We start from the raw sequence: 22,923 nt of genomic DNA on the forward strand, positions 1-22,923 counted from the left end.
TCAGTAGACTTTGAAAAGAATCTGATAAATGCATCGTTTGTATCTTTGAAATTTACAACTTGCTGTTGCCGACTGTCCATTAGTTTCACAAAATAGTCGTGCACCATATCACAATCCAGGTTAGACTGCTCCGTACTGGCCGCTGGATGATCATCACAGTTACTGTTTTTATAATAGTTATCTAGTGTTTCTTTACTGTAACCTGTTGTAGTCTCAAATAGCTTCCAAATCTTATTGCTTGATAGCTTGACACGTGAGTTCTCTAATTCAAGAGCATCGCGCCATTTTCTTTGGCTCTTTAATAAGCGAGAAAAGGCCATTGATTTAGAGTCAAGATGCAAAAAGCTTTGCACGAGAAGATTGAAGGTAACAATGTCTAGTCCATGGTTTTGCTTGCCTTCATTCGTAGACTTTAGTTTTTGTACAAACTTTTCAACTTCTGCCCACTCCTTCCGAAGGATCCAGCCGTTCAATAGTGTGTTAGCTGTTATGGTATCTGGGTTGATTCCTGAATCAATCATGTTGCGGTATACTTGATTCGCTGCTTTCATATTGTCGCCATTGACAAATGCTTTAATTAAGATATTATAAGTAGTGATATCCGGGCTGAGCTGCTGTTTCAGCAATCGTTGGTAGGTTTTCTTTAGACGGGTAATATCGGGCCTTGGCAACAGAGATGCATAGCCATTCAAAAGCATATTGTATCTAGCCAGTGTATGCCCAATTTTGTCACTTTTAGTTCCATTTTCGCATTCAATGAACCATTTCCTGTATTGCATATCTATCCATGCTCGCTCAAGCATACGAAAGTCGTTATTGAGGAGTGCACTATACATAATTGCACGATAGATGTTGGAGCTGCTACATCTTGCTCGTACACAACTTTTATCTTCTCGAACCCAATTGTATATAGTAAACCCCTGCTTATAATCGCCTCGCTTTCCAAGTGCCACAATGATACGACTGATACCTTCAGAATTTAGATGAACGTCCAGTTCCTTCTCCATCATTTGTAGTGCCTTGGCGATACTCTTCCCAGATACCAGGTAATGCCCATTCTTCTCGATACCTAAGAGAGTTCGTAGAATTCGGAAAAGAGTTGTTGGCGTGAATGTGATGCTCAGGTTCTTCAGCTGTGATTCACAATGGCTCCAATGCTTTCCACTTGCAAATCGTGCAGTAAGCAATGCCTTGACAATACGTCTGTTGGTTGTAATCTCCTTGACGCATTTACTCTCCAGCCATGCATAGCTATCCATACATGCATCCCATTTGCCTCTAGCTATCCACGCCTCCATCAAGACTGCATAGGCATCTAAATTATTTAAAGCCATGTCCTCATTCTGCTTTAACCAATTGGCTGCTTGATCAAGATCCTCTTTATTCACAAATCCCTCCACGATTGCAATACATGTATTCTGTTCCAACGGAAGTCCTTCATTCTTCATATCTAAAGCAACCGCTTGTGCATGAACTGTGTCAGACTTTTCACTAAATACTTTGATAAATGCTTGGTATATGTTAACATCCACTCGGTTATTCTTCTTCAAGTTGTTGTACAGTGATTGAATTTCATTCCCCGGCAACGATGAACCGAGTGCCTTTAAGAGTACAGAGACAGTATGGGTGGTGGGTTGAATGCTATGTTTTTGCATGTAAGCCAAAACAAACTTGATCGCTCCATAATTGGCGCCAATCAGTTGTGAGTCGAGTACCAGGTTACAAGCGTGCGCTGAAGGAATCCATGGATGTGTGGCTGTGATCAGTTTGAACATAGTAAACAGATGAGACGGCATAAAGTGGTCTTTGCTTTTTGTTCGATGTGTCACCGTCATTCTTTCTCGGTAGAGCGCAACAAACTTATCAAACTCTGCTTTGTTCATCTTTTTCTTGTCGATCGGTAAATGGTAAGCATAGGCATCCCAAAGCGATTGAACTACTTGTTGAAGTGCATCTTTGTCCCAAGCATCTGCAAAATTTAAATAGTCACTTGTTGTTTTCAAGGCAAGGTACATGTGGTTCCTTTCTAGACAGGCTGAAACAAATTCAGCAAGACATCTAGAGATTTCCTCGTGCTTGACATAATGTTTGGTTTTTAGATCTCGAAGGATCTGATATGCTGTTGATATATCTCCACATTCTACAAGAGCTTTAATGTAGCGGTGATGTGAGGAACTTTTTAATTTGTAGTGTCGTCTATAGTCTTCCCAAGTAGCAATCAGTTTATCTTTATTTTTGGCATGTCCATAAGCAGTAATTGCATTCATGTAAAATGAACTTGTAGGTCGTATTCCAAGAACACATGTATCTTCAAGGGTTTTCGACACGTTGGAGCATAGTGTTTGCTTTGTATAATGGTTGCCCTGAGTAATGGCGATTTTAGATTGAGTGGTAAAGAGTGAGGATTTCAAGCCAACATGTCGTAATGAGCGTATACAAGGTTCTTTCAACGGTAGTGACATGTCTTTACTGTTTTCATAGATCCCCGAGCTCAATGCTGAACTTGTTATTATATCAGTGTAAGAGATACAGAAAGGTCAGTGACTGAAAACTTGTCGCGCACACGCTCTTTTTTTCTGCTAGGCTTCCCTTCCAATCAATTTTATACCTGTCAGTTTAAGCAGTACCGGGTTCGTGGCACGATTAGATAAGCCACAATGACATCACGAATAAATAAGCAGCTTTTGCATTGAAATATTTATTTCATTTTTGACATATGGCAGAACATCCTAATAAGGTCGCCTTTGAAGAAGGAGTAGGATACATCTTAAAGTCTTGGACTGCTTTAAAGCTGGCAGTTGAACAAGATTGGGGAGGAGTGGAATCGGCCGAGAAAAGAGATTGGATGATCGATGTCATTGTTGACATTTTTGGCAAACGTAAAGAAAAAAAGTTCTTTTTAGTACAAACTTGAATAACCAAGATGCTTAGGTGGTAAAAAAACAGAAGTAGATGAAATTGAAGAAATTTTGTCTCAAATTATGGTGGATGAATTTCAAGTTATTCTCGAAGATGATTCACCTTACCATGTTGCAAAGCATCTTTTTGGCTTATACAACCAATGTGTTCAAGGAGACTTTACAGAAGTGGAACGTCTTCGTGAAAAGTTTAAGTTGCAAAACCAATTTGCTGCTTCTAGTTGTATGAAACAAGCAAGTGATGATGAAGATGACAGTGGAAATGAGGATAATGTAAGTCACATTGAATATCTATATTATAAGCCTGCATGTATACCTGACGTGATATATACATACAGGATGAGCAAGGTGATGAAGATGATCAGGATATGGAAGAAGCAACACCAGAAGAACCATTAGTGGATGAAGATGGCTGGGAAACTGTTCGTCGTAAATAAATTTGTTAATAAAAACTATTGTAAATAGACGTAGACTACCTCTACTTTGTTACCTTTTTTCCAACTGTAAAGATACTTTATCATGATGTTTGTGATTAATTTACCTTGTTTGGCAACCAAGATTTTTTTTTTTGCCATTAGAATTCTTATTACTTATGGTTTAGAGCTCTTGATGTATTACAAGTAATTCTACAATACTCAAACGTTCAAGAAAACTTTATTTGATACTTTATAATAGTCCAACCGGTAAAATAGAATAAAAATACAGTGCAAAAGGTTAAAAATGATAATTATAAGGTATTTATTAATGAGTGTAATAGTTGATAAAAATTTTTTTAAAAAAAAAAAGATAACTATGCAACAGTATCATAAAATACATCGCTTTCTTGCCTTTCCATACCATTTCCTTTAGGGAGTTTACTATTCAACGTATGATCTCCCTCTAAGTTTGGTCCTTCTTTCGCTTTACCTCTTTCTTCTAAAGAGTGGTCATCCAGCGCTTGTTCTTTGACTTTGTCTTTTTCTTCTAAAGGTTGAACTCGTTGGTCGTCATATTCTTGCTTTAATACCTGTTCTTGTTCTATTTTTTTATCTTGAAGATCACCTGTTTGAATAACAGCAGGCTCCTCTACTTGCATGCTTAAAGAAGCAGAAGGTACGTCATTGACAGCTGTCATATTTGGTTCATTCACCAAATTTTCTTTATAATTTATGTCATTAACAGCTGCGGATTGGCGCGGTTGAGAAATAGTCATAGAAGCCATGATGTCTGCCCACCTTTGTATATCCTGTGAATTTGTTGAAGTCAACTCGAGATGCTTCTTTCTGCCAAGGAGACCTAATGTCTTGCCTTTAAAGTCCAATAGTTGACTTGTTGGGTTAATCAGCGTCTCAGATTTAGGGACAAATGTACTAAAATTAGGTTGATAAGGTCGATGGTAAAAGTCTTTTTCTGACTTGAAACAATACAATAACCCGACTAGAGAAGGAATATTAGTTTTGCTTTTACATAGCTTTTATTCATTACCTGGACTTAACACATAGTATTCATTATGCCATTTGGATGATCCTATCTTTCTCTTCAAGTCGCCTGTGATCAAAGGTTGCACAAGAGGATGCGATGCATTTGGAAAGTCATGCACATGTTCATCTTTAAATGCAGCTGTTGACTTGACAAGTTCGTTTTGATGATGATGTAAAAACTCAAGCCATTCAGAATCTGACTCAATCTCATTAAAGATGTTCACAACCTTTGAAACACCCTCTGAGCGCTCTAATCCATGAGTTGTTCGATAATTTTCAAATGTTTGAAATAATTTAGTATAGACATTAATGATTTTTTCTTGTTCAAATTGTCTATAGTTGTCTTGAGCTGCTAAAAAGTCTTTGTGTAATCTGTTTTCGTGCTTATAGAGATTGACGATGGTATTCATAACCACTACCAAATGCTTTTAGATTCAATGCATCTAATATATGCAAACTATTTTCTGTTTCTTACTGTATTTTGTTAATAAAGGGTCGCTTTTAGGAATAATATAAAGACCTTTGCCATTCTTGATAGAGTCTTCTTGATCACTGGTAACCTTGTATATTTCATTATTGAGTTTTGTAATCATTTTGTCCGCCTTTTTACGATAGTTATACAAACTTCCAGTATAAAGTGCTTTGTTATGAAGCAAAGAGTGCATAAAATGATGAATATCCTTCAACATCACATTCAAACTGGGAATCATTTCATTTTCAATAAAATCAACAAAATCTTGATGAATCAAGCTATTTTCTCTTGTAAATTGTCGAAATGCCGCCCATGCATCTTGTACTCCATTAGAGGACTTGAACTGATCTTGTATCTTGCTCGGAATAGCAAAATTTGTATCGATTTTTCTGTAACCTTTTCCATTTTTAATTTCGACTTTTTTGATTCTTTTGAATAAGCTCATCTATTTTTAATAGAATTGATATTTCTTTCCATAAAATACAATAATTCATTTACCAAGTATTTTACTGACAGCTGCCATGATTTTAGTCTTTTACATAATATCTTTACTGGATCAATACCATCCTTCATACAGTAAACATGTTTTTGATTTGTTCTTTTTCTTGTAGGAAGACCAATGACGGATGATAAATTTGGTTTGGCAGTAAATTTAGGAGGAGGGATGGTACTACTTTGTGCTTGAGGGCAAAGTTGGTCTCCTTCTGCATCTTTTGATAACCAAGGCAAGCCAGTTTGACCAGCGGTTACCTTAAGTGATTGACGGTTAGACACCAAGGAACCATTCACAGGAGATACAGGAGGAGTTATCAAATCACTGTTATTGACCCCTTGATGCTTCTGTTTATTGTATAAATGATCATAAGTAGGTGATACAGTTTCCATTATTGATTTTAGTAAATGAAAAAAAGAAAAAAAAAATCCTCTTTTATATGTTTTCATTATTTATTTGTGATGCATGAATTATTGTTGACGATCGGGAAAACATTGACGTTTAACTTATACACAACGATCTTGGTACTAAACCAAAAAAAGGCAATGGATCGTATTTTTTGTATTTAAAAATAGAATAACGCGTAAAAAAGGTATACATTTTTATTACTGAGAGAGTCTTCTTTTTTGAGATGCTGACTCTTCTTCATCATCTACAAGTTCGTCTTCATCAATTTCATCTTCTTCCTCTTCTTCTACTGTCCCTCTATCTCTCTTGACACCACGACTGGTCTGTTCTTCTTCATCTTCCTCTGAACCTTCATCATCACTGCCTTCTTCTGGCATTTGATCCTCTTCTTCTGTTTCTGGTATAGTAGGATTTTCGCTAGGTCCATCTTCTATTTCCTCCTCTTCCTCCTCTTCATCTACTTCATCTACCTCATCTTCTTCCCCTTCTGTTTCCTCGATATCCTCTTCTGCATCCTCATCCTCACCTTCATCTGCTTCATCTTCTGAGCTGCTTCCTACTGCTCCTTCATTATTGCTTTCTTCTCCTGACGCTTCATCTTCTTCCTCTTCCTCTTCCTCATCATCATCCTCATTATCACTATTTGCCAAATCAACTTCATCATCTGCTTTAGGCTGAAATGCATCCATAAAATTGCGTATCTTTGTCTTAAAGAGAGATTCATTCATTAATGTGTCAGTCATAATCGGTCGAACGGGAACAACTTTATATGATACAGGGCAGAGTTCGCCAAAGAGCTTGAGGGTGAGCAAGTGTTCAAATCGATCTTTGAATTTTGTGAGGTCTTGTTTGATATATTTACATAATGTTTGGATGCTTTGGTAATTTTCTTCTATCACGTTTCGTGGCCATTTTTTACTACTCTCTTCTATCGATTGCATTTGTTGCATAAGAGCTGCTGCATAGGCTTCTTCTTCATTGTTGTATCTAATAACAGTGTGTGAGTGTGAGTAAAAAAAATTTTTTTTGGCTTTATTTTAATAAAAAGTGAAAAGCAAATGAAAGAAAAAGGAAAAAGAAGTCATATTTTATGCAAAAAGGGACAAAAAAAAAAGAGATCATAAAAAAAGAAGAACGTGTATATGTTACTTTATAATTACTTACAGTCCAAATGATTTATATGAAATGTCGCTATTAAGTTGAGTTATTTGTAACAAGATGTATTCTTCTGACATTTTAATGCTATTCTCCTGATCGTGCTTTGTTTGTACCATGTTTTGTTATCAGAGAGGGAATAATAAAAAATACACGTAGAAAAAAAAGGATGCACAAGTCAGAGAAAAAAAAGAATGTCAACTTTTTCCAGCCAAAATCCGGTCTGCACTCTCGAAATTGATATCCGGGACGGACTTTTGTGAGCAATGAAATTTTGCATTTGTGTGCTTGTCAAAAAGAAATAAAAATACTTTTTTTTTCTTCTTTCTTATAATGAATAACAGGGCCAGTGCTTTTATAAAACCTTACTTGAAAAAATTTATATTACAAACACATCCTGACTTCTTTCATTATGAGAAAATAAAGAAACAAACTAATGCGACCTCACTTCAAAAATTATATAATATTTTTCAACCCAAAGTATCCAAACAGCCTTCTAGCTGTACACTACAATTCTTTGTAAAGCAAACAAAACAACCAGTGACGATTCAATTTGATTCAAACGATACGGAATGGGATCATGCCTATTTGTTTTTATCCCTTTGTCAAAAGTTAAACATATCCATCCTACAGTCTGATCTAGAAGCAATTCAAAATGAGTTAAATAAGAAACAAAAAAGAGCACCAGTAAAGTCCCTGACGCAAGAATTTGCTGATCAACTTTACCAGCAGAGAAATATCAAAAGCGAGTGGACAACCAATGATTTATTGAATAATCCTTTGGTTTCATTTGATCCAAGTATTAAAGACAAGAAATCAAGTGCTAGTAGATTATGTCAATATTTGAATCATTTAAAACCAGAGCTTTGGTGGAATAAGGTACCTTTATTGATCATTTCTTCAAAAAATGATATACCAAAGGAACTAACGAAAGATATCCTTGTAATTCGTGACAATATGGGATTAAAAGGTACAAAATTGTATTGTTACAAAGAAAGCAAAGCAAACTAATACTAAGTTAGATATACAACGTTATTTGGATCAACACTTGGATGATGTTATAAAACAGTATACATCAATTTGATTGCTTTTTCTTTATTAATATACCCTCTCTCTTTGAAATTACAACTGTTTAACAGAAAATAAATCTTTGTAAAAATAATGATATCAATAAGACTAAGATGCGCATAGAGTAGTACCATCAGCTAGTTTAGGAAGTGACCAAAACCTTTGATAAAATATGAACCATGGTTCTTATTCTTTATTTAACTGGATAATCTTTATTATTACAAATATCTTTGTTTTACTATAAATAGTAATGGCAGACGCATTATTAGCATAGTTACAAAATAATTAAAAAATATGATCATAAGGATAGAACTGAACCAGAAACTGATGAAGAAGAACAAGGCGTTAAAATTAAGTACAATAACCTGCAAAAAGCAGGGCAAAAAAGAGATCAAGACCCTTTTATGCAACACTATTACCCTCTTCTCCTTTCATTTTTTGTGCAATAAAGTAAATAATAAGAAATTGAAATACATATTATGTATGAAAAGATCATTAATTATGCTTATTTAGAAAAAAGAGTAAACCATTGCAGAATTTCATCCATTAGAACACTTTCTTTCTAGTGTATTATTCTATGGGCCATTTACTAACAGCTCCTTGCTAATTTACATTCATGTGTGGCATAGCACCAAATCAGTTGAAAAGTTTGATGATATATCGATTACAGTTTTTGATGTTAGCAACACTGAGTTAGTGGGATGAATAACGGAACACGAATTTTTTTCTTAGTGAATTAATTTTAGTCATGATTATCTCTCTTTTTCTCCCTTTCTTTTTATTGCTTGTTTACTCTTAAAAGCATGGCAAAGATTTTCTCGCCAATTAAAGTTGGGCAACATAACCTCAAGCATCGAGTCGTTCTCGCACCATTAACTCGATTTAGAGTATCCTTAGATGCAGTCCCTACCGAGCTTTTAGTCGAGTATTATAGACAAAGGGCCACACCAGGTGGCTTACTAATCACAGAAGCTACATTCATCAGTCGACTTGCGGGAGGATACCATCAAGCTCCTGGTATCTATACCACAGATCAAATTGAAAAATGGAAGAAAGTGACGACTGCTGTTCATGAAAAAGGTGCTGTTATATTCTTACAACTCTGGCATCTTGGTCGTGCAGGTTCTTCCAAATTAAATCCCAATGGGGAACCTATTGTTTCAGCCTCCGCTATTCCCATGCCAGGCAAAACTGCCAATGAGACACCTCGAGCTCTGGAAATTCACGAAATCAAGGACATCATACAGACTTACAAACAGGCTGCTCTCAATGCCATTGAGGCTGGATTTGATGGTGTAGAAATTCACAATGCGAATGGCTATCTTTTAGATCAATTTGTCAATTCTGGTTCTAATAAGCGCGCAGACCAATACGGCGGTTCCGTTGAAAACAGAGCACGCTTCTCCCTAGAGGTAGTGGATGCTATTGTAAGCGCTATTGGACCTGAACGTACTGCTATTCGATTTTCTCCCGGCGGAAGGGTCCAAGGAATGCAAGATGATAATCCAATAGAAACTTGGAGTTACTTGACCTCTTCTTTGCAACAAAAGCATAGTCAATTGGCATACCTTCATTTTATTGAACCTCGCTCCAGTTTCTTTAATGACAGTGTTAATACAGCAGATACTCTTGATCCCTTCCGTAAACTCTGGCATGGTCCCTTCATTACTGCAGGTGGGTTTTCAAATGCTGTTGAACATGCTGTCAACGTGGCAGAAAAGACAAATAACTTGATCGCATTTGGGAGAGCTTTTATTGCCAACCCTGATCTCCCAGAAAGAATCAGAAATAAGCTCCCTCTTAACAAATATAACAGACGCACATTTTATACACATGATGCTATTGGCTATATAGATTATCCTTTCTATGAGGAAAGGAATCAAAGTAAATTGTAAAAAATAGAGTAAAATAAATATCATTAGTTCAAAATAGTCTCATGCTTTAAAAATAACTAAATGAACCTTTCTTTAAAGCAAATCTGCATATACGGTTCTTTTGAGACTCTTGAGAATGTAAACATATACATATTTATTTGCTTTTTAATCGTTTAAGCTAAAATGAATAACGTTTAGTATATTAAGTCTATTACGGTATATTTTTTCTTGAAAATAGGTACTGTTATTAATATGTATTAGTTCCAGAATGAATGGGTTTCACATTCTACTAACACAAGTACAAACAAGAGCGGTATTTACATGAAAAATGTTGCATTAGTCAATAGAATAGATGGTATTGGATATTGCTGCTTGCGTAAATAACCAATGATTGTGTTACTATTGTATACAAGTAATGTTTTATTTGTATGTGTGATATAATAAAAATGCGAATGCAATAAATAAAAGAATATTTAAGCTTTTGAGCTCAAAGCCAAAATAGTCTGCTCAATTCTTTGACCATATTCTGGATCAGCACGCTTAAAGTGACCAATTTGGCGCTCTTGGATATGCTTCTTGGCATTCTTCAAGTGCCTGGCGATATTGTTGATCAAATCAGTCTTTTCTTCAGCAGACATGAGACGATACAAGTCACCAGCTTGTACAAAGTCATCGTCGGTCAAGGTAAAACTATGACGGCCAGTGACGCCTTCAAGTTCTTCAGCGGTAAAAGTAGTAGCGGCAATATTGGTTTGTTGAGGTCCACTGAATGAGTTGGGTTCATAATTAGGAGCAGATCCACCATTGCCCAAAACTATAACAGGTTTGTTTTTCAGAATTATAATGCAAAAAAATAAAAATAAAAAACGTACCAGCCATTTGACCATCACGCTGATGATTAGAGACACGGCACTGGGGTTGGTTAATAGGAATCTGTGCATAGTTCACACCAAGACGATGACGGTGAGTATCAGGGTAAGAAAAGAGACGGCCTTGCAACATACGATCAGGAGAAACATCAATACCAGGTACAATATGAGAAGGAGAGAAGGCAGCTTGCTCAGTCTCAGCAAAGTAGTTTTCAGGGTTACGGTTCAATGTAAGTTTGCCCACAGGTTGAAGAGGATAATCCTGAAGAAGAATTTTGTGTATGTGAGAAAAATTTGTGATATAAAACCACAGATTGTTTATACCTTGTGTGACCAAACTTTGGTAACGTCGAAAGGATTGAAGCGATACTTTTTGGCATCTTCAGGGTTCATGACTTGGATATAAACAGACCAAGAAGGATAATCACCGCGTTCAATGGCATTGAAAAGGTCGCGTGTGGCGTAGTCTGGATCAGAGCCAGCAAGTTCACCAGCCTTTTGGGCTGTGAGATTCTTGATGCCTTGATCGGTCTTGAAGTGCCATTTAACGTACTTGAACTCGCCCTTATCGTTGACCAACTTGAGAGTGTGAGAGGAGTAGCCATTGAGATGGCGGTAACCATCAGGTGTACCTCTGTTGGAGAAAAGAATGGTGACTTGATGAATTGACTCGGGAACAAGGGAAAGGAAATCCCAAAAGGCATCTGGATCAGCATAGTTGGTTCTAGGGTTTCTTTTTTGAGTGTGAATAAAGTCTATAAAAACTCATTAGCTATATGATAATAGGGAAACTTTATTTTATGTGTACCTGGGAACTTGGAAGGATCACGAATAAAGAAGACTGGGGTATTATTGCCAACCATATCCCAATTGCCTTCTTCAGTATAAAATTTTAAAGCAAAACCGCGAGGATCACGAGCAGTATCAGCACTACCTTTTTCACCACCAACAGTTGAGAATCGAAGAAAGACTGGAGTTGTTTTACCAACATGACTCAAAAACTTGGCCTTGGTGAGATGAGTGATGTCATTAGTAACCTCTAAATTGGTTAAACGATAAGTAAAGCACAAGAACTAATCATATTTCACATACCAAAAACACCGTGTGCACCAGCACCTTTTGCATGAACCACACGCTCAGGAATACGTTCTCTGTCAAAGTGAGCTTGAGAAAAAAAAGTGTCAGCAAATAATAACCAAAAATAGAAATGTAGGACAAGTAACGTCCATTTGCAGGATATTTTTTTTTTACTCACCAAGTTTATCAACTAAATGAAAATCTTGAATAAGGCTATAGACATAAAAAGTTTAATATGTTGATCATCAAGACGCGTACTTTAAAATAACCTACACAGGTCCCCAGGCACCAGCAGTTTGAGATGTTTGGTTGTTTTCGACAGGATTACCATTGGATGTAGTAAGAACGTTCTTGGTCATGTTTAAAGAGGGGGATAAAGAAAACTTTGATTTGATAAACGTAATTTAATGCAAGAAAAAAGAAGAAAAAAAAAAGATTAAAATACACATCTTTTTATAATATCCAAATCCTTTTTCTTTTTTAGGATTGTTGGTGTGAAAATGTTAACAATTGCAGACAGTCATCCAATCAATTTGCAGTTATACCGTAGATGAAGTAAGCAAGAAATTATACACTCAGTATCATCCAATGAAAAGAGGATATAATGATTATTCATAAAGAAAGTCCGATATCTTTTTTTTCAAAAAATAATCTGTAATCATGCACGACGATACTAATTTCATTTTTTTTACCAGTTAATTATATTAAATAAGCAAGTAAGATATCTGACGAATAAGATTAAACTTAGTCAGCTATAATTTAATGAAGCTTCTTTTTTCCGACTTACTTAAAGCAGATATGATTTGCTTACATTGTTTTTTTTTTTTTATAAAGTATAAACTTATTTTAAAAGTGAGTCAAGACGATTTAATAAAATAAATTAGACGCTTTAAAAGAGATGAACGCCAAATTTTTTAAGACAAGCGAACAAAACAAATTAGGCAATGCAGATTTTTTTGTTATGCTGTCATTTGCCACCTTTTGCTGTGGAGTACAATGTAATTGAGCAACTGGTTGTATGCACACATATCATTAGCTACGTAGTATTGTATCTGAAATGACAACAGTGTAAACACTTTCTTCATAATGTTTAAGAGGGACAGAGTTTATAATTCAATCAGTACATTATATTATAAAGTACTGGACTATTTGATCATTATTCATCGTATCATATAATATAAGGTTATACCTAGAATTATTTCGTTGCTCTAACTCCACTCTATAAATGACAATATGTTGTCAAAAGACAGCGATAGCACAAATAGCAATAGTAATAAAAAACGCCGTCAATTTATCTTTTTGTTTTCTTTTTCTTTATGGAATCGCTTCTAAAGATCATAACAATTAAATATTCAATCGCTGGTATTGGGTGGAAGCCACAATATATTTCGCTACTCAAGACGCTTGTAGCTAATATTCATACACTTGTGTTACATGCATTCTCCTTTTTGAAGTACATCTTTATCCATGAACTGGAAAATAATCCTGTATTTCCCTTGGATGATTTCATTAACGTTGACTTTTTTTAAAGAAGTCTTTTTGTCACTCCTCAATAACTACAAGCCAGACAAACAGAAAGCTTTGACAAAATCAAGAACTTACAAAGGGCTAGTATTCAACTATCGACACCAGTACTTTCAGTGCTGTTCGTAAGAGCCAGTTAATACGAAGTATGCTAATCAGATTGTCTCTTATGAAGTGGTAAAGATCGTCACTGCTTATCTGATGGAGTCAAGGTTCAATTCGGAAACAAAGCTCGAATGTTTCTTAACTTGCTCTTAAAGAAGAACGAAAGAATCAAGGCGCTGAAAAGCGAGATGAAGAAAAACGGGAGAACAGAGAAAGAGATTGCAGCAACTACAAAGACAATAACAGAGTAGATAAGCAAGGTCAAGCTGGCTATATCGTCAAGAAACATTGAAGATATGCCTAAAGAGTTTTTCTCTTTAAATGATTTAGATAGAATCCATAATCTTTTTGACTCAGATTTGACGGACTATCGATTTGCGAAAGGCTCAATCTATTACGACTGCAAAGCTAACCCTCTCAAACACATAAAAGCGTACTATAGACTATTAAGTATGTGCGAAGCGCTTCAAAACAAATCATTCAATTGCTTTCCATTAAGAAGGGGCTTCATACCATCGTACATGACGATTGATACGTATATTTTAAATACTTAAATCTTGAAGAATTCCATCATCAGTCACTTGGATAAAGAAGTAGTATGAAGGCTATTCTTGATGTTACATCAAAGGCGATGAAACCACAAGGAGAAAGAAAGTTCATGAAGTTTAGAGGTACAATATGTACAGATGGTGTAGGTGTGTCAGTGTTAAAGCAGAGCTACGATACAAAGAAGAAAGATGGCAGCAGTGGCGGAAAGTCAAGGTTTATTAAAGCAGATGAATTCCAGTATGTTGAGAAGTTGGGAAAAGAAGGGTTATTGGCTGGTGTTGGCAAATGTGTATTAACTGATCCTGACTGTCGAGACTTGTATGAAAAGAGCACAGCTGAAAATAAAATGATTTACAGATACAGAAGCAATCAAAAAAGTAATAGAAACTAAATCTAGAAAATTCAAGAAGTTCAGGAACAACTTGAAGAGAGACGGAGTGATTGCAGCCGAGATTTCCTTGTTGCATTTTAAATTTTCAACTGTCAACAAAGATAGGCTTGTCGACTATCTTCAAGAAAGAGCCAAAGCCACCCCAGTCATGAAAGCGTACTATTTGAATGAAGATTATCCGGCAAAAGAAGATCAACATGCCGGTGATTTCTTACCCTTTAGAAAAATGAAGCTCTTAAGTTTCATTAATCAGCAACAAGCAGACAAACGGCTAGTCAAGAAGCTTAAAGAGAAGTTTGGGAATAATGCTATTTTAATATTTGGTAACTGGTCGGCAGGAAATGTAAAGTATCATGAACCAATTAGAGGCGTCGGAATGAGAAAACGCTAGCCAAAGAAGGCTTCCAGATGTTCCTTCTTGACGAGTTCCGGATTTCTAGTCTGTGCCCTTCTTGCCAGAATGATAAGCTTGAAACGTTTAAAAAAGTACAGAATCCTAGACTATATCAAAGAGAAAAGCATTCCATTGCAGATCGTCATAGCCTTTTAAGGTAAGCGCTTTTTATATGCAAGTAAAAAGAAAAAAAAATAACAAGTTTTCATAATTTCTACTCAGGTGCAAAAACCAACAATGTTTAAAGGCTGTGACGAGCACGATAGAAGCTACTGATAAAGTTCCTCTTCGACATCTTTAGAATCGTGATATGGCTGCTACATTAAACTTTAGACACATCCTTTTTAGCCTGCGTGCAAATGGTGAAAGACCAGAACGTTTCTGCAAATCGAAAAAACCTCTCTCCACCAGCTCTAAAAGAAAGAATATGTCATCGCCATCAGCTAGTACTAGTCAACAGGCGAAAAGACAAATAATCCTTTACAGCTACCACTGCATTAACCCCAGATACAGTGTAAATAAGTTTCTTTATTACTGCGCATTTTGCATAAATAAAATTCTTCTTCCGATGGTTACCTTAAATGGTACATGTTAAAGAATCCACTGGAAATTTTTAGCATAGTCTATTATAATAAAAAAAAATTCCGGGAGTTTCTAGAAATATAATGTCCATATTTATCAATAATTCGAAAAAATATATAAAGAACCAAATGACTTTTATTTTCTTCATCATTTAATTTTTTTATAATATATCATGGCTCTCTCAAACAGATTTTTCTCTGAAGCTTTTCGTGACATGCAACGTGCCTTTTCTCTTTTGGAACAACCCGGTATTTTTGATTTAGCTCGCCGTTCTGCATTGGCAGATGGTAATACCTGGAATTCTTTGTCCCGATATCCTGCTACAGATATGGTTGAAACACCTCAATCATTTGAATTACAAGCAGAAGTACCTGGCTATGAAAAGAAGGATATTCAGATCGAATTGGCCGATAGTCGTACTTTGGTCTTGAGTGGCTCAATGAAGCGTGAAACCTCTTCTGGTAATCAACAGTCATCAACTGAAGGCTCAAGCGAAACTGCTGTTTCTAAAGAGGTCAATTCACCTCAATGGTGGACAAATGAAAGAGTGACAGGTAGCTTCCAACGATCTTTCTCTTTCCCTACTCCTATCAATGCAGATGGAATCAAGGCTAATTATGAAAATGGCGTCCTCAAGATCACTATACCAAAGTCATCTGAAGAAGCAAAGAAGCTCATTGAAATTGATTAATTTTTCCTTTCTAATTATTTTATTTTCTCTTTTTTTTTTTTTTGCTATTAAATAAAAGTGTATATTGTGTTTGCTTAAAGTATTATGTCTTCTGTATTTATGATATGACGAATGTGATGAACCAAGCTTTTGTTATAAGCGGTTTAAAATAGGTTAACATGTAAAATAAAGCAAGCCATTACTCTGAAATAATCTTTAATCTAAAATGACACGATTTAATAAAATAAATTAGTCATTTTAAAAGACAAAAGAGACGAACGTCAATTTTTTTGAGCCAAGTGAACAAAACAATTTGGATGATTGTTCAAAGGTTTACAAAAAATACAGCATTATTGTACAATCGTTTGAATTTTTTCGTGAATAGATGATATGATATCAGAATGGGATTGTGTCCATACTTGAAGCGCTTTTAAGCTGTTATGCATGTATTCAACAGAGCTTTTCAAAACGAACTCACTTTCATCCGTCGTTTTTAAGCAAGTGATGTCATATTTTGAGTCATAAAGTTCAAATCTGAGGTTGACGAATCCGACCACTTGTCCTTTTACTATACAAGGTTGCACAGGCAATCGAAAATCAATTCGACAGATAGATTGGCTTTGGTCTGTTGCTAATATCGTCTGTCTCCACAGCTTACGTCCATTGATATATTCACATTTGCCTGGATTAATTTCTAACAGAATGAGGTGAGAAAATGAAGAGGAAAATAGAGGATTCTATGTGAAATTACGCATAATGAGCACAGTCATGTCAAAATCAAGAAAAGTATTTTGCTGACGAATATTAGAGCACTGTGTGATGTAACGTGGTATATAATAAGGTGATTTTTTATCTACACGAACTGGTTCCCACCGAGTCATTCGAGTCGTCTTGAAATAAAAGCCTGGATATTTCTTGTTGTTGGGGTAGTAGGGTATGACAAAGAAAATCCTAAAGCGACTACCTTCTGTAATATCCATATGGTTGAGCTCATTTGTATTTAATAATAATAAGGTAGCCCACTGCTGGCTGTCACCAGAAGAAGGATGTGGTTGATAATCACAAATACGCATCTTAAAGTATCCGGTTACTTTACGATCTTCTAAATTTATATTGACCACATTCTGTGCTGCTGATTCACTATTGAAATTGTTCACAGTTGTGTCTGTTTCAAGCATCTCACCAGAACGTACACTTTCTTCTTCTCCCGCTGTTCTGGTTATTGACGTGCCATTTGGTAATGTTTCTTTATAGAGCATAGGGAATTTACGGCATACAACCACATCCAAGGCAGTCACCATACCACCATCATCAAAAATTTGCGAAAGACTTCTGGTGATGTACTTTTTAGGATGATAGCCTAATCGAGTATCCCATGAAGCGGGTAAGCAACTATTAGCAGACAGACAGAGCAATTTGCTACTTTCTTCATCCTCTATAGATGACTGAACTGCACGATTTCTTACTAATCGTGCTCCAGATATAGATAATTTGTATCCAATTCTTAATCTGTTTCTTGTGATAGCATGCTCCATTCTTAAATCGATACAAGCGGGTATTTGATACCAACCATCTGTAAGTTGAAGCCGATATTTGGAAGCTAAAGAAATAAAGTTAGAAAAGGATGATTTGTGTGATGTGCCTACATGTATTATAGAATAATGAGGTATTAATCTCGGTAATGTTAGATATAACCAGAATCATATGTTTTGCAGCAATGTCATCTTGATCAAGTATCATTTTCAGAGCTGGTCGATGTCCTTGATTTATTTCTCTTTCGTATCTGTAAAGTAACTGATGCAAAATAGTCTCTGGTTTCCAATCTTTAAGGAATATGTCTGGATAGGATCGAATTTGACAGGCTAGTTTCCACACAATCCAACCATAATGATTTTTTACCCAGAATAATGGCAGTTTATTTGGTAAGGCACCCATATCAATCATTTCTTCCTGTGCTTGTTTTGGTCCCCAATTGTTAAACAAATATTCTCTTGAAATAGAACTAGTCATGTTGATGACATCAAAAGGTCTATTCCACGTTAACATTTAGTTCAAAAATATCTCCTTATCCTTACACATCTTTGAATAAGAGTTGCTGCCTTGTATATTGCAGAGGCTTTCCCAAAATAGACAGCTTATTTCTTTTACTATGTACTGTTATACCAAACAGTTAAATAAAAGGCATACAAGAGGGCATACAAATAAATTATTTGCCTGTTAAATCAAAAACACATAATCCTCGAGTACGCAGTATGCTTTTATTATCCACGGCAGCCTTTGTCAACTCAATATTCGATCGAATGATGGGTGACTTGAAGGGTTTATTTTGCTTTTCTCCTGCAAACAAAGATTTTTTAAATCTTTTTTTAGTGCTACTGTCGCTATTATTGTTACTGATTTTGCCACTGTTCTGAGTGCTTTGATTTGAAAAGAGTGGTGGTTGTTGATTCATATTTCGTTCTGTGAAAGCAATATCTAAGGGTCGCTTGATACCCTTATCTTCTAACTCTTCCTGTGGAGGCGCAAATAACCTGGCTACTTGGTTTTTGCTTTCCTGTTTAGGCGCAGTCAGCGTTTTGCCTAATGCTGTTGTAAAAAAGACACCGAGACGATCTGGTGCTGTTACAGAGTCTGTCGAATTGGACTCATTCGACGCATTATCCAAATCATTTTGATCTGAGAATAAAGCATTTGCTCTAAGTAATGATTCTTCTGAAACAGGCTTCAAGTTTTTTCCTGATGCTGTTTTAAACCCTGAAAGAGTATCTGTGGTCGTAGATGGGTTACTGGCTGATTCTTTTGTTAGCTGCGATGAATCAAGAGGATCATTCAATAAGGCTTGTGCTCTTCGTGTTGCTTCCTCTGACACTGGATTTAATGTTTTTCCGCTCGCAGTTTTGAAACTAATTCGAGGAATACCTAAGGCTGAAGTGGTTTGCTTTATACTTGATTCTTTATCGACAGACCCGTTCGTGTTGAAGTAAGCACGATCTTCAAAATTAACTAAGGCTTCTTGTTTCGGTAAGTTTTCCGGGTTAGACGTCGACTTTGATTTTACAGCCTCTTTTTCTATATCAAATATATTAAATAAATTGGATATATAAAGTGCTTTTAAAAACACTTTTTTACTGGTTGCTTGAATTGTTGAATTCAATGGCTTCTTAGATAATGATGTAGATGTCTGTTTTGTAGCTGGCTCTATTGGAATATCTAAAAGTTCATCGAGGAACACGTCAAATGCAACCTTTGAGGGACTAAACATTTTGGTTTGCGCGAAAGAAATTGCATTTTCCTTATTTTCCATGTCGTCATTATTCTACTAAAGTATATCAGTAAAACAGTTGTATAACATTTATTGATAAATAAAATTTTTTGCTTTATTTACTGTAGACATAATAGTTAAATAAATACGCAAAGAAGAAGAAAAAAAGAAAGGGATGCCAGGATTCATTGTTTGTTCCTCATAGCATAATTTCTATTTTACGCAGCTCTGCTCCGCCTGAATTTGAAGGATCAATGTTAAAGTCTCACTCTCAATTTTGGCCCGACAACTTTTATGATAAAAAATATATCTTTACAACAAAATGACTTCAATGAGTGCCCAGTGTCTTCAGTATCCCTTAATTGTTCGAATCAGGTCAAAAGGAACTGGAAGGAATCGAAAAACGTTCAGACAGCCTTTTAGAATTTCTTAAATCATTTATCGTTTGAAATTGTGATTGGTCAACTGCATTTTTTTTTTTTTTTTTTTTTTTTTGCTGATATTTTCTTTCAATTCATCAGAATGGCAAATTGAAATATTGTCTTTGGCTAAATTATATCCTTGTATGTTATACTGCTTGTTAAATTAATCATTGTAGTGTGGTTAATCTACCTGAAAGTGCTGTTAATATTGTCTGCTCTTATTCGACTAATTGCTATTCAATACAAAATAAACAAAAAATAGAAGTCGGCTAATCATAATTTCAAAAAATAAATGATTGAGAAATCCTGAGCCTTGAAGCATTTAAGGCGCATAACATCTATTATTAACCAATGAGTTTAATACCTGATCTTCAGTGATCTACACTCTGCTTTTATTTATCTAAATTTCATAGTACAACACTTCCCTCCTTTCGTTGATAAAGAGCAATTGTAAATCAACACTGCTCTTATTATCATAATTATGTTGGCTAACAAAGTCTTTATTAATCATTAGGGCTTTTTTTTCTGCGTATTATTTCCTCAAACAAGTTGAGTGAGATATTTGATGATACATTCTTAATAATATTGTTCTGTAGGAGGATAAATTTTCTTGAGTTTTGGCAGAAAGATTGGGAGGTATCATGGATTTATCAAGAACAGCTTACGAGTTTCTGCGCTCATTGAATGATGATCGTTTGTTAAATTCAGGCTGCAATGAATTAATTTCTCCAATTTAAATCGAGACTTCTTTTTTCATTGTGTATACAACAAAGCATTTAACGAGAATAGTTAATATTTGAATACTGTAGTATAGCGGACGTTTACTTTTGTTCTTGGCAGTGGTAGGCAGCTAGAAAACTTTTAATGACAATTAAAGTTGTATCGGGTATGTTGAGAATCAATAACAGACATAAAAAGCTTTGAAGTATGCCCTTCTATTTCTGTAAGCATCAGGTTGACAGTTATCGACTGAAGTTGATTTAACGAGTAGTAGAAAAAAATATTTAAATGAAAAGAATTCAATCAGAGTCAACCATCAAATGTCTTTTGTAGATGAGGTTGACACAAGTAGCCTTTGACTTTTGCATTTTATCGATCATTCAGTTAGCCTTTCATTGAAGTCAATTAATTAAAAGAACTGGGTCATACCTTTTGATTTCCAACATGGCAAACTTCATTAGTTACAGTACCACAGTTAGAATAAACATAGTTTCATCAGGTTTACATCTTTTTTAGATACGTGTGCCTCTTATTTCTTTATTGATCCGAATAATGCCCAAAAAAGAATAAATGAATCAAGATTCGACTGCTATTGTAGCTTTCTTTGAAAGCAGTGAACTATACAAAGCTGAATCTATGCTATAAAAAGTTAGCGGAAAAATAAGGTATATTTGCCTTTGACGCCTAAACCCCGTGCATTGTTTTGCGTTTAAAAATAATAATGCCTCCCAAATACTGCGTATTAGAAATGTTATAACTTTTTGGCTAAGATTCAATAGCTCTTATTAATTACGTTTGTTTTTTCTAAAGTTCAAAAAAAAAAGAAAAGAAACGTTTTATACTAGTCATGGCAAAAGTTAAGTTTATTTCATTATTTATTTAATCAGTAAAAAAAAGTTTTTATTTAATGACATACAAAATTTTCGAGTAAGAAAAGTTAAATGCTGTATACAGTTGTTTATTCTCCTCTTGACTTGAATATAGGCCCAAGCTCATCCATATCGGCTTTATCTTCATCTTCAATAAGTCGAAGAATTGACGGGTTTACAATGGTGGAAGTAAGATCGCTGGATATCTTGAACATATTTCTGACTAATGTTGCATCATGATCCTTCTTTAGTTCCATTACTATTCTTGAAGTTTGCTTCAACAATTCTTTTGTTTTCCAGTAAAATTGGACAAAATTTGGAATTGCTTCCAACTTACCATCGATGCTTGGTTTTATTTCATGTATATCCTCAAGTCAAAGTTCATATATGCTTTCGTCCGATACGAATGACATGCTCCACTAATATACTATTGTGTCACTTGCATGAGCAAAGATAATTTTTACTTTTTTAAATGTGGTGATTGATGCTTACTGATATTCATCAGCAATTGTTTTTATCATGGCTAAAGATCCAAACAAGCCCTTATGATGGTCAAATTTGGATTTGGAATGATCACTACATCCAGAATAAGACGATGTTTTTAAGAGGAGGATCTCTAAATTTTTATATCCGTACATTCGGATCAACCCATCAGCATTATGCTTGTTACGGCCATCGACCATCATATTTAGCGCCTTTAGTTGAGTGGACATCGATTCTAAACAAACCTCACCATAACAAAAATCAGTTTTAGCTGCACCAAGCTCTGCTGCAACTGCTGCTGCCACTGCCTTTAAAAAGGGAAACAAGAAAAGGCCATTGAATTCGGTTTCACCGTCATGGATATCTTTGTAAGTGGTATGGAAATTGTATATGGCTTGAAATATATTTTCAACAAACAAAAATGTATCTTCATCTTCACCTTCTGCTTCTGGTACTTTTCTAATTGTTTTTCTACAGTTTTTCAAATCATGTTGATTCATGACATTATCAATGTATGACACGCACACCTCTGGAAGTGGATATTCCTTTTCTTCATACTGGCTGACATGTTGATCATAAAGCTCCTTATTCAAAGAAGGTCTAGATGAAACAGTTTTTCCATAACGAATGACACGGTGTTATTCTGGGCTATAGGGGTAAAGGTTTTCCTTATTTTCAAGGAACTTGTTCCATTTCCCCAAAATGGAGTTCAGTATTTCCTACAAATTCAGATTGATAGGGCTTCTTCGTTTTGGCTATTTCTTCAGAGCCATCGTTAGTCTTGCGTTTTGTATTCATGCTGCTACTTTCGGATGCACTATATGTACAGTAGTCGCTCTAGTAAAGTTTGTCTAATTTAAGGGTATTTTCGATTTATGAGTGTATTTCTAAAGAATGGCATGGGTCTCCAGCATAAATACCATTCAAGGTCGAATGAAATTCTCTCAAGAATTACTTGAGACCGTTGACGACATTTGATACTTAATGATTACAATGTAAAAAAAAAAAAAAAAAAGAAAAAAAAATAATCTCAGTTTTAATATTTTCGTTATAACATAATAAAAAGATAATAGCAGTGTAATAATAATTAAGTATCAAATTGTCATCTCCAGTCTAATAAGTAATTTTTATTTCCCAAAAATTCTATTTTCAAACGCA

At 35.2% G+C, this 22,923-nt stretch overlaps 11 protein-coding genes across 11 annotated transcripts; 4 read left to right on the forward strand and 7 right to left on the reverse strand.

Moving 5' to 3' along the window:
• Positions 1-52: 52 nt before the first annotated feature.
• On the reverse strand, positions 53-2,267 carry RO3G_09800 (uncharacterized protein; the record flags this gene model as incomplete). The annotated part of the gene is made up of 2 exons (XM_067664385.1): positions 53-72; positions 197-2,267. 2 exons carry the CDS (start codon positions 2,265-2,267, stop codon positions 53-55), a joined length of 2,091 nt encoding a protein of 696 aa, XP_067520486.1.
• Positions 2,268-2,716: 449 nt separating this feature from the next.
• RO3G_09801 (uncharacterized protein) lies at positions 2,717-3,355 on the forward strand (the record flags this gene model as incomplete). Its single annotated transcript, XM_067664386.1, has 3 exons — positions 2,717-2,879; positions 2,932-3,191; positions 3,257-3,355. The coding sequence occupies 3 exons, from the start codon at positions 2,717-2,719 to the stop codon at positions 3,353-3,355; spliced, it is 522 nt and encodes a 173-aa protein (XP_067520487.1).
• A 353-nt stretch (positions 3,356-3,708) lies between these two features.
• Positions 3,709-6,986, reverse strand: RO3G_09802 (uncharacterized protein; the record flags this gene model as incomplete). The annotated part of the gene is made up of 7 exons (XM_067664387.1): positions 3,709-4,334; positions 4,383-4,793; positions 4,854-5,295; positions 5,403-5,690; positions 5,843-5,870; positions 5,953-6,738; positions 6,916-6,986. 7 exons carry the CDS (start codon positions 6,984-6,986, stop codon positions 3,709-3,711), a joined length of 2,652 nt encoding a protein of 883 aa, XP_067520488.1.
• A 1,791-nt stretch (positions 6,987-8,777) lies between these two features.
• Positions 8,778-9,869, forward strand: RO3G_09803 (uncharacterized protein; the record flags this gene model as incomplete). Its single annotated transcript, XM_067664388.1, has 1 exon — positions 8,778-9,869. One exon carries the CDS (start codon positions 8,778-8,780, stop codon positions 9,867-9,869), a length of 1,092 nt encoding a protein of 363 aa, XP_067520489.1.
• A 452-nt stretch (positions 9,870-10,321) lies between these two features.
• On the reverse strand, positions 10,322-12,153 carry RO3G_09804 (catalase; the record flags this gene model as incomplete). The annotated part of the gene is made up of 7 exons (XM_067664389.1): positions 10,322-10,662; positions 10,721-10,979; positions 11,042-11,472; positions 11,526-11,756; positions 11,810-11,881; positions 11,973-12,007; positions 12,068-12,153. The coding sequence occupies 7 exons, from the start codon at positions 12,151-12,153 to the stop codon at positions 10,322-10,324; spliced, it is 1,455 nt and encodes a 484-aa protein (XP_067520490.1).
• Positions 12,154-14,021: 1,868 nt separating this feature from the next.
• RO3G_09805 (uncharacterized protein) lies at positions 14,022-15,058 on the forward strand (the record flags this gene model as incomplete). Its single annotated transcript, XM_067664390.1, has 4 exons — positions 14,022-14,349; positions 14,465-14,637; positions 14,730-14,914; positions 14,980-15,058. 4 exons carry the CDS (start codon positions 14,022-14,024, stop codon positions 15,056-15,058), a joined length of 765 nt encoding a protein of 254 aa, XP_067520491.1.
• A 453-nt stretch (positions 15,059-15,511) lies between these two features.
• On the forward strand, positions 15,512-16,030 carry RO3G_09806 (uncharacterized protein; the record flags this gene model as incomplete). The annotated part of the gene is made up of 1 exon (XM_067664391.1): positions 15,512-16,030. The coding sequence occupies one exon, from the start codon at positions 15,512-15,514 to the stop codon at positions 16,028-16,030; it is 519 nt and encodes a 172-aa protein (XP_067520492.1).
• Positions 16,031-16,359: 329 nt separating this feature from the next.
• On the reverse strand, positions 16,360-17,544 carry RO3G_09807 (uncharacterized protein; the record flags this gene model as incomplete). The annotated part of the gene is made up of 2 exons (XM_067664392.1): positions 16,360-16,703; positions 16,761-17,544. 2 exons carry the CDS (start codon positions 17,542-17,544, stop codon positions 16,360-16,362), a joined length of 1,128 nt encoding a protein of 375 aa, XP_067520493.1.
• A 671-nt stretch (positions 17,545-18,215) lies between these two features.
• On the reverse strand, positions 18,216-19,271 carry RO3G_09808 (uncharacterized protein; the record flags this gene model as incomplete). The annotated part of the gene is made up of 2 exons (XM_067664393.1): positions 18,216-19,078; positions 19,139-19,271. The coding sequence occupies 2 exons, from the start codon at positions 19,269-19,271 to the stop codon at positions 18,216-18,218; spliced, it is 996 nt and encodes a 331-aa protein (XP_067520494.1).
• A 2,100-nt stretch (positions 19,272-21,371) lies between these two features.
• On the reverse strand, positions 21,372-21,968 carry RO3G_09809 (uncharacterized protein; the record flags this gene model as incomplete). Its single annotated transcript, XM_067664394.1, has 2 exons — positions 21,372-21,627; positions 21,775-21,968. The coding sequence occupies 2 exons, from the start codon at positions 21,966-21,968 to the stop codon at positions 21,372-21,374; spliced, it is 450 nt and encodes a 149-aa protein (XP_067520495.1).
• Positions 21,969-22,440: 472 nt separating this feature from the next.
• On the reverse strand, positions 22,441-22,563 carry RO3G_09810 (uncharacterized protein; the record flags this gene model as incomplete). Its single annotated transcript, XM_067664395.1, has 1 exon — positions 22,441-22,563. The coding sequence occupies one exon, from the start codon at positions 22,561-22,563 to the stop codon at positions 22,441-22,443; it is 123 nt and encodes a 40-aa protein (XP_067520496.1).
• Between the last annotated feature and the right edge of the window lie 360 nt (positions 22,564-22,923).

The sequence above is a fragment of the Rhizopus delemar genome, genomic scaffold, assembly GCF_000149305.1.
Source record: "Rhizopus delemar RA 99-880 supercont3.7 genomic scaffold, whole genome shotgun sequence".
NCBI lineage: Eukaryota > Fungi > Mucoromycota > Mucoromycetes > Mucorales > Rhizopodaceae > Rhizopus > Rhizopus delemar.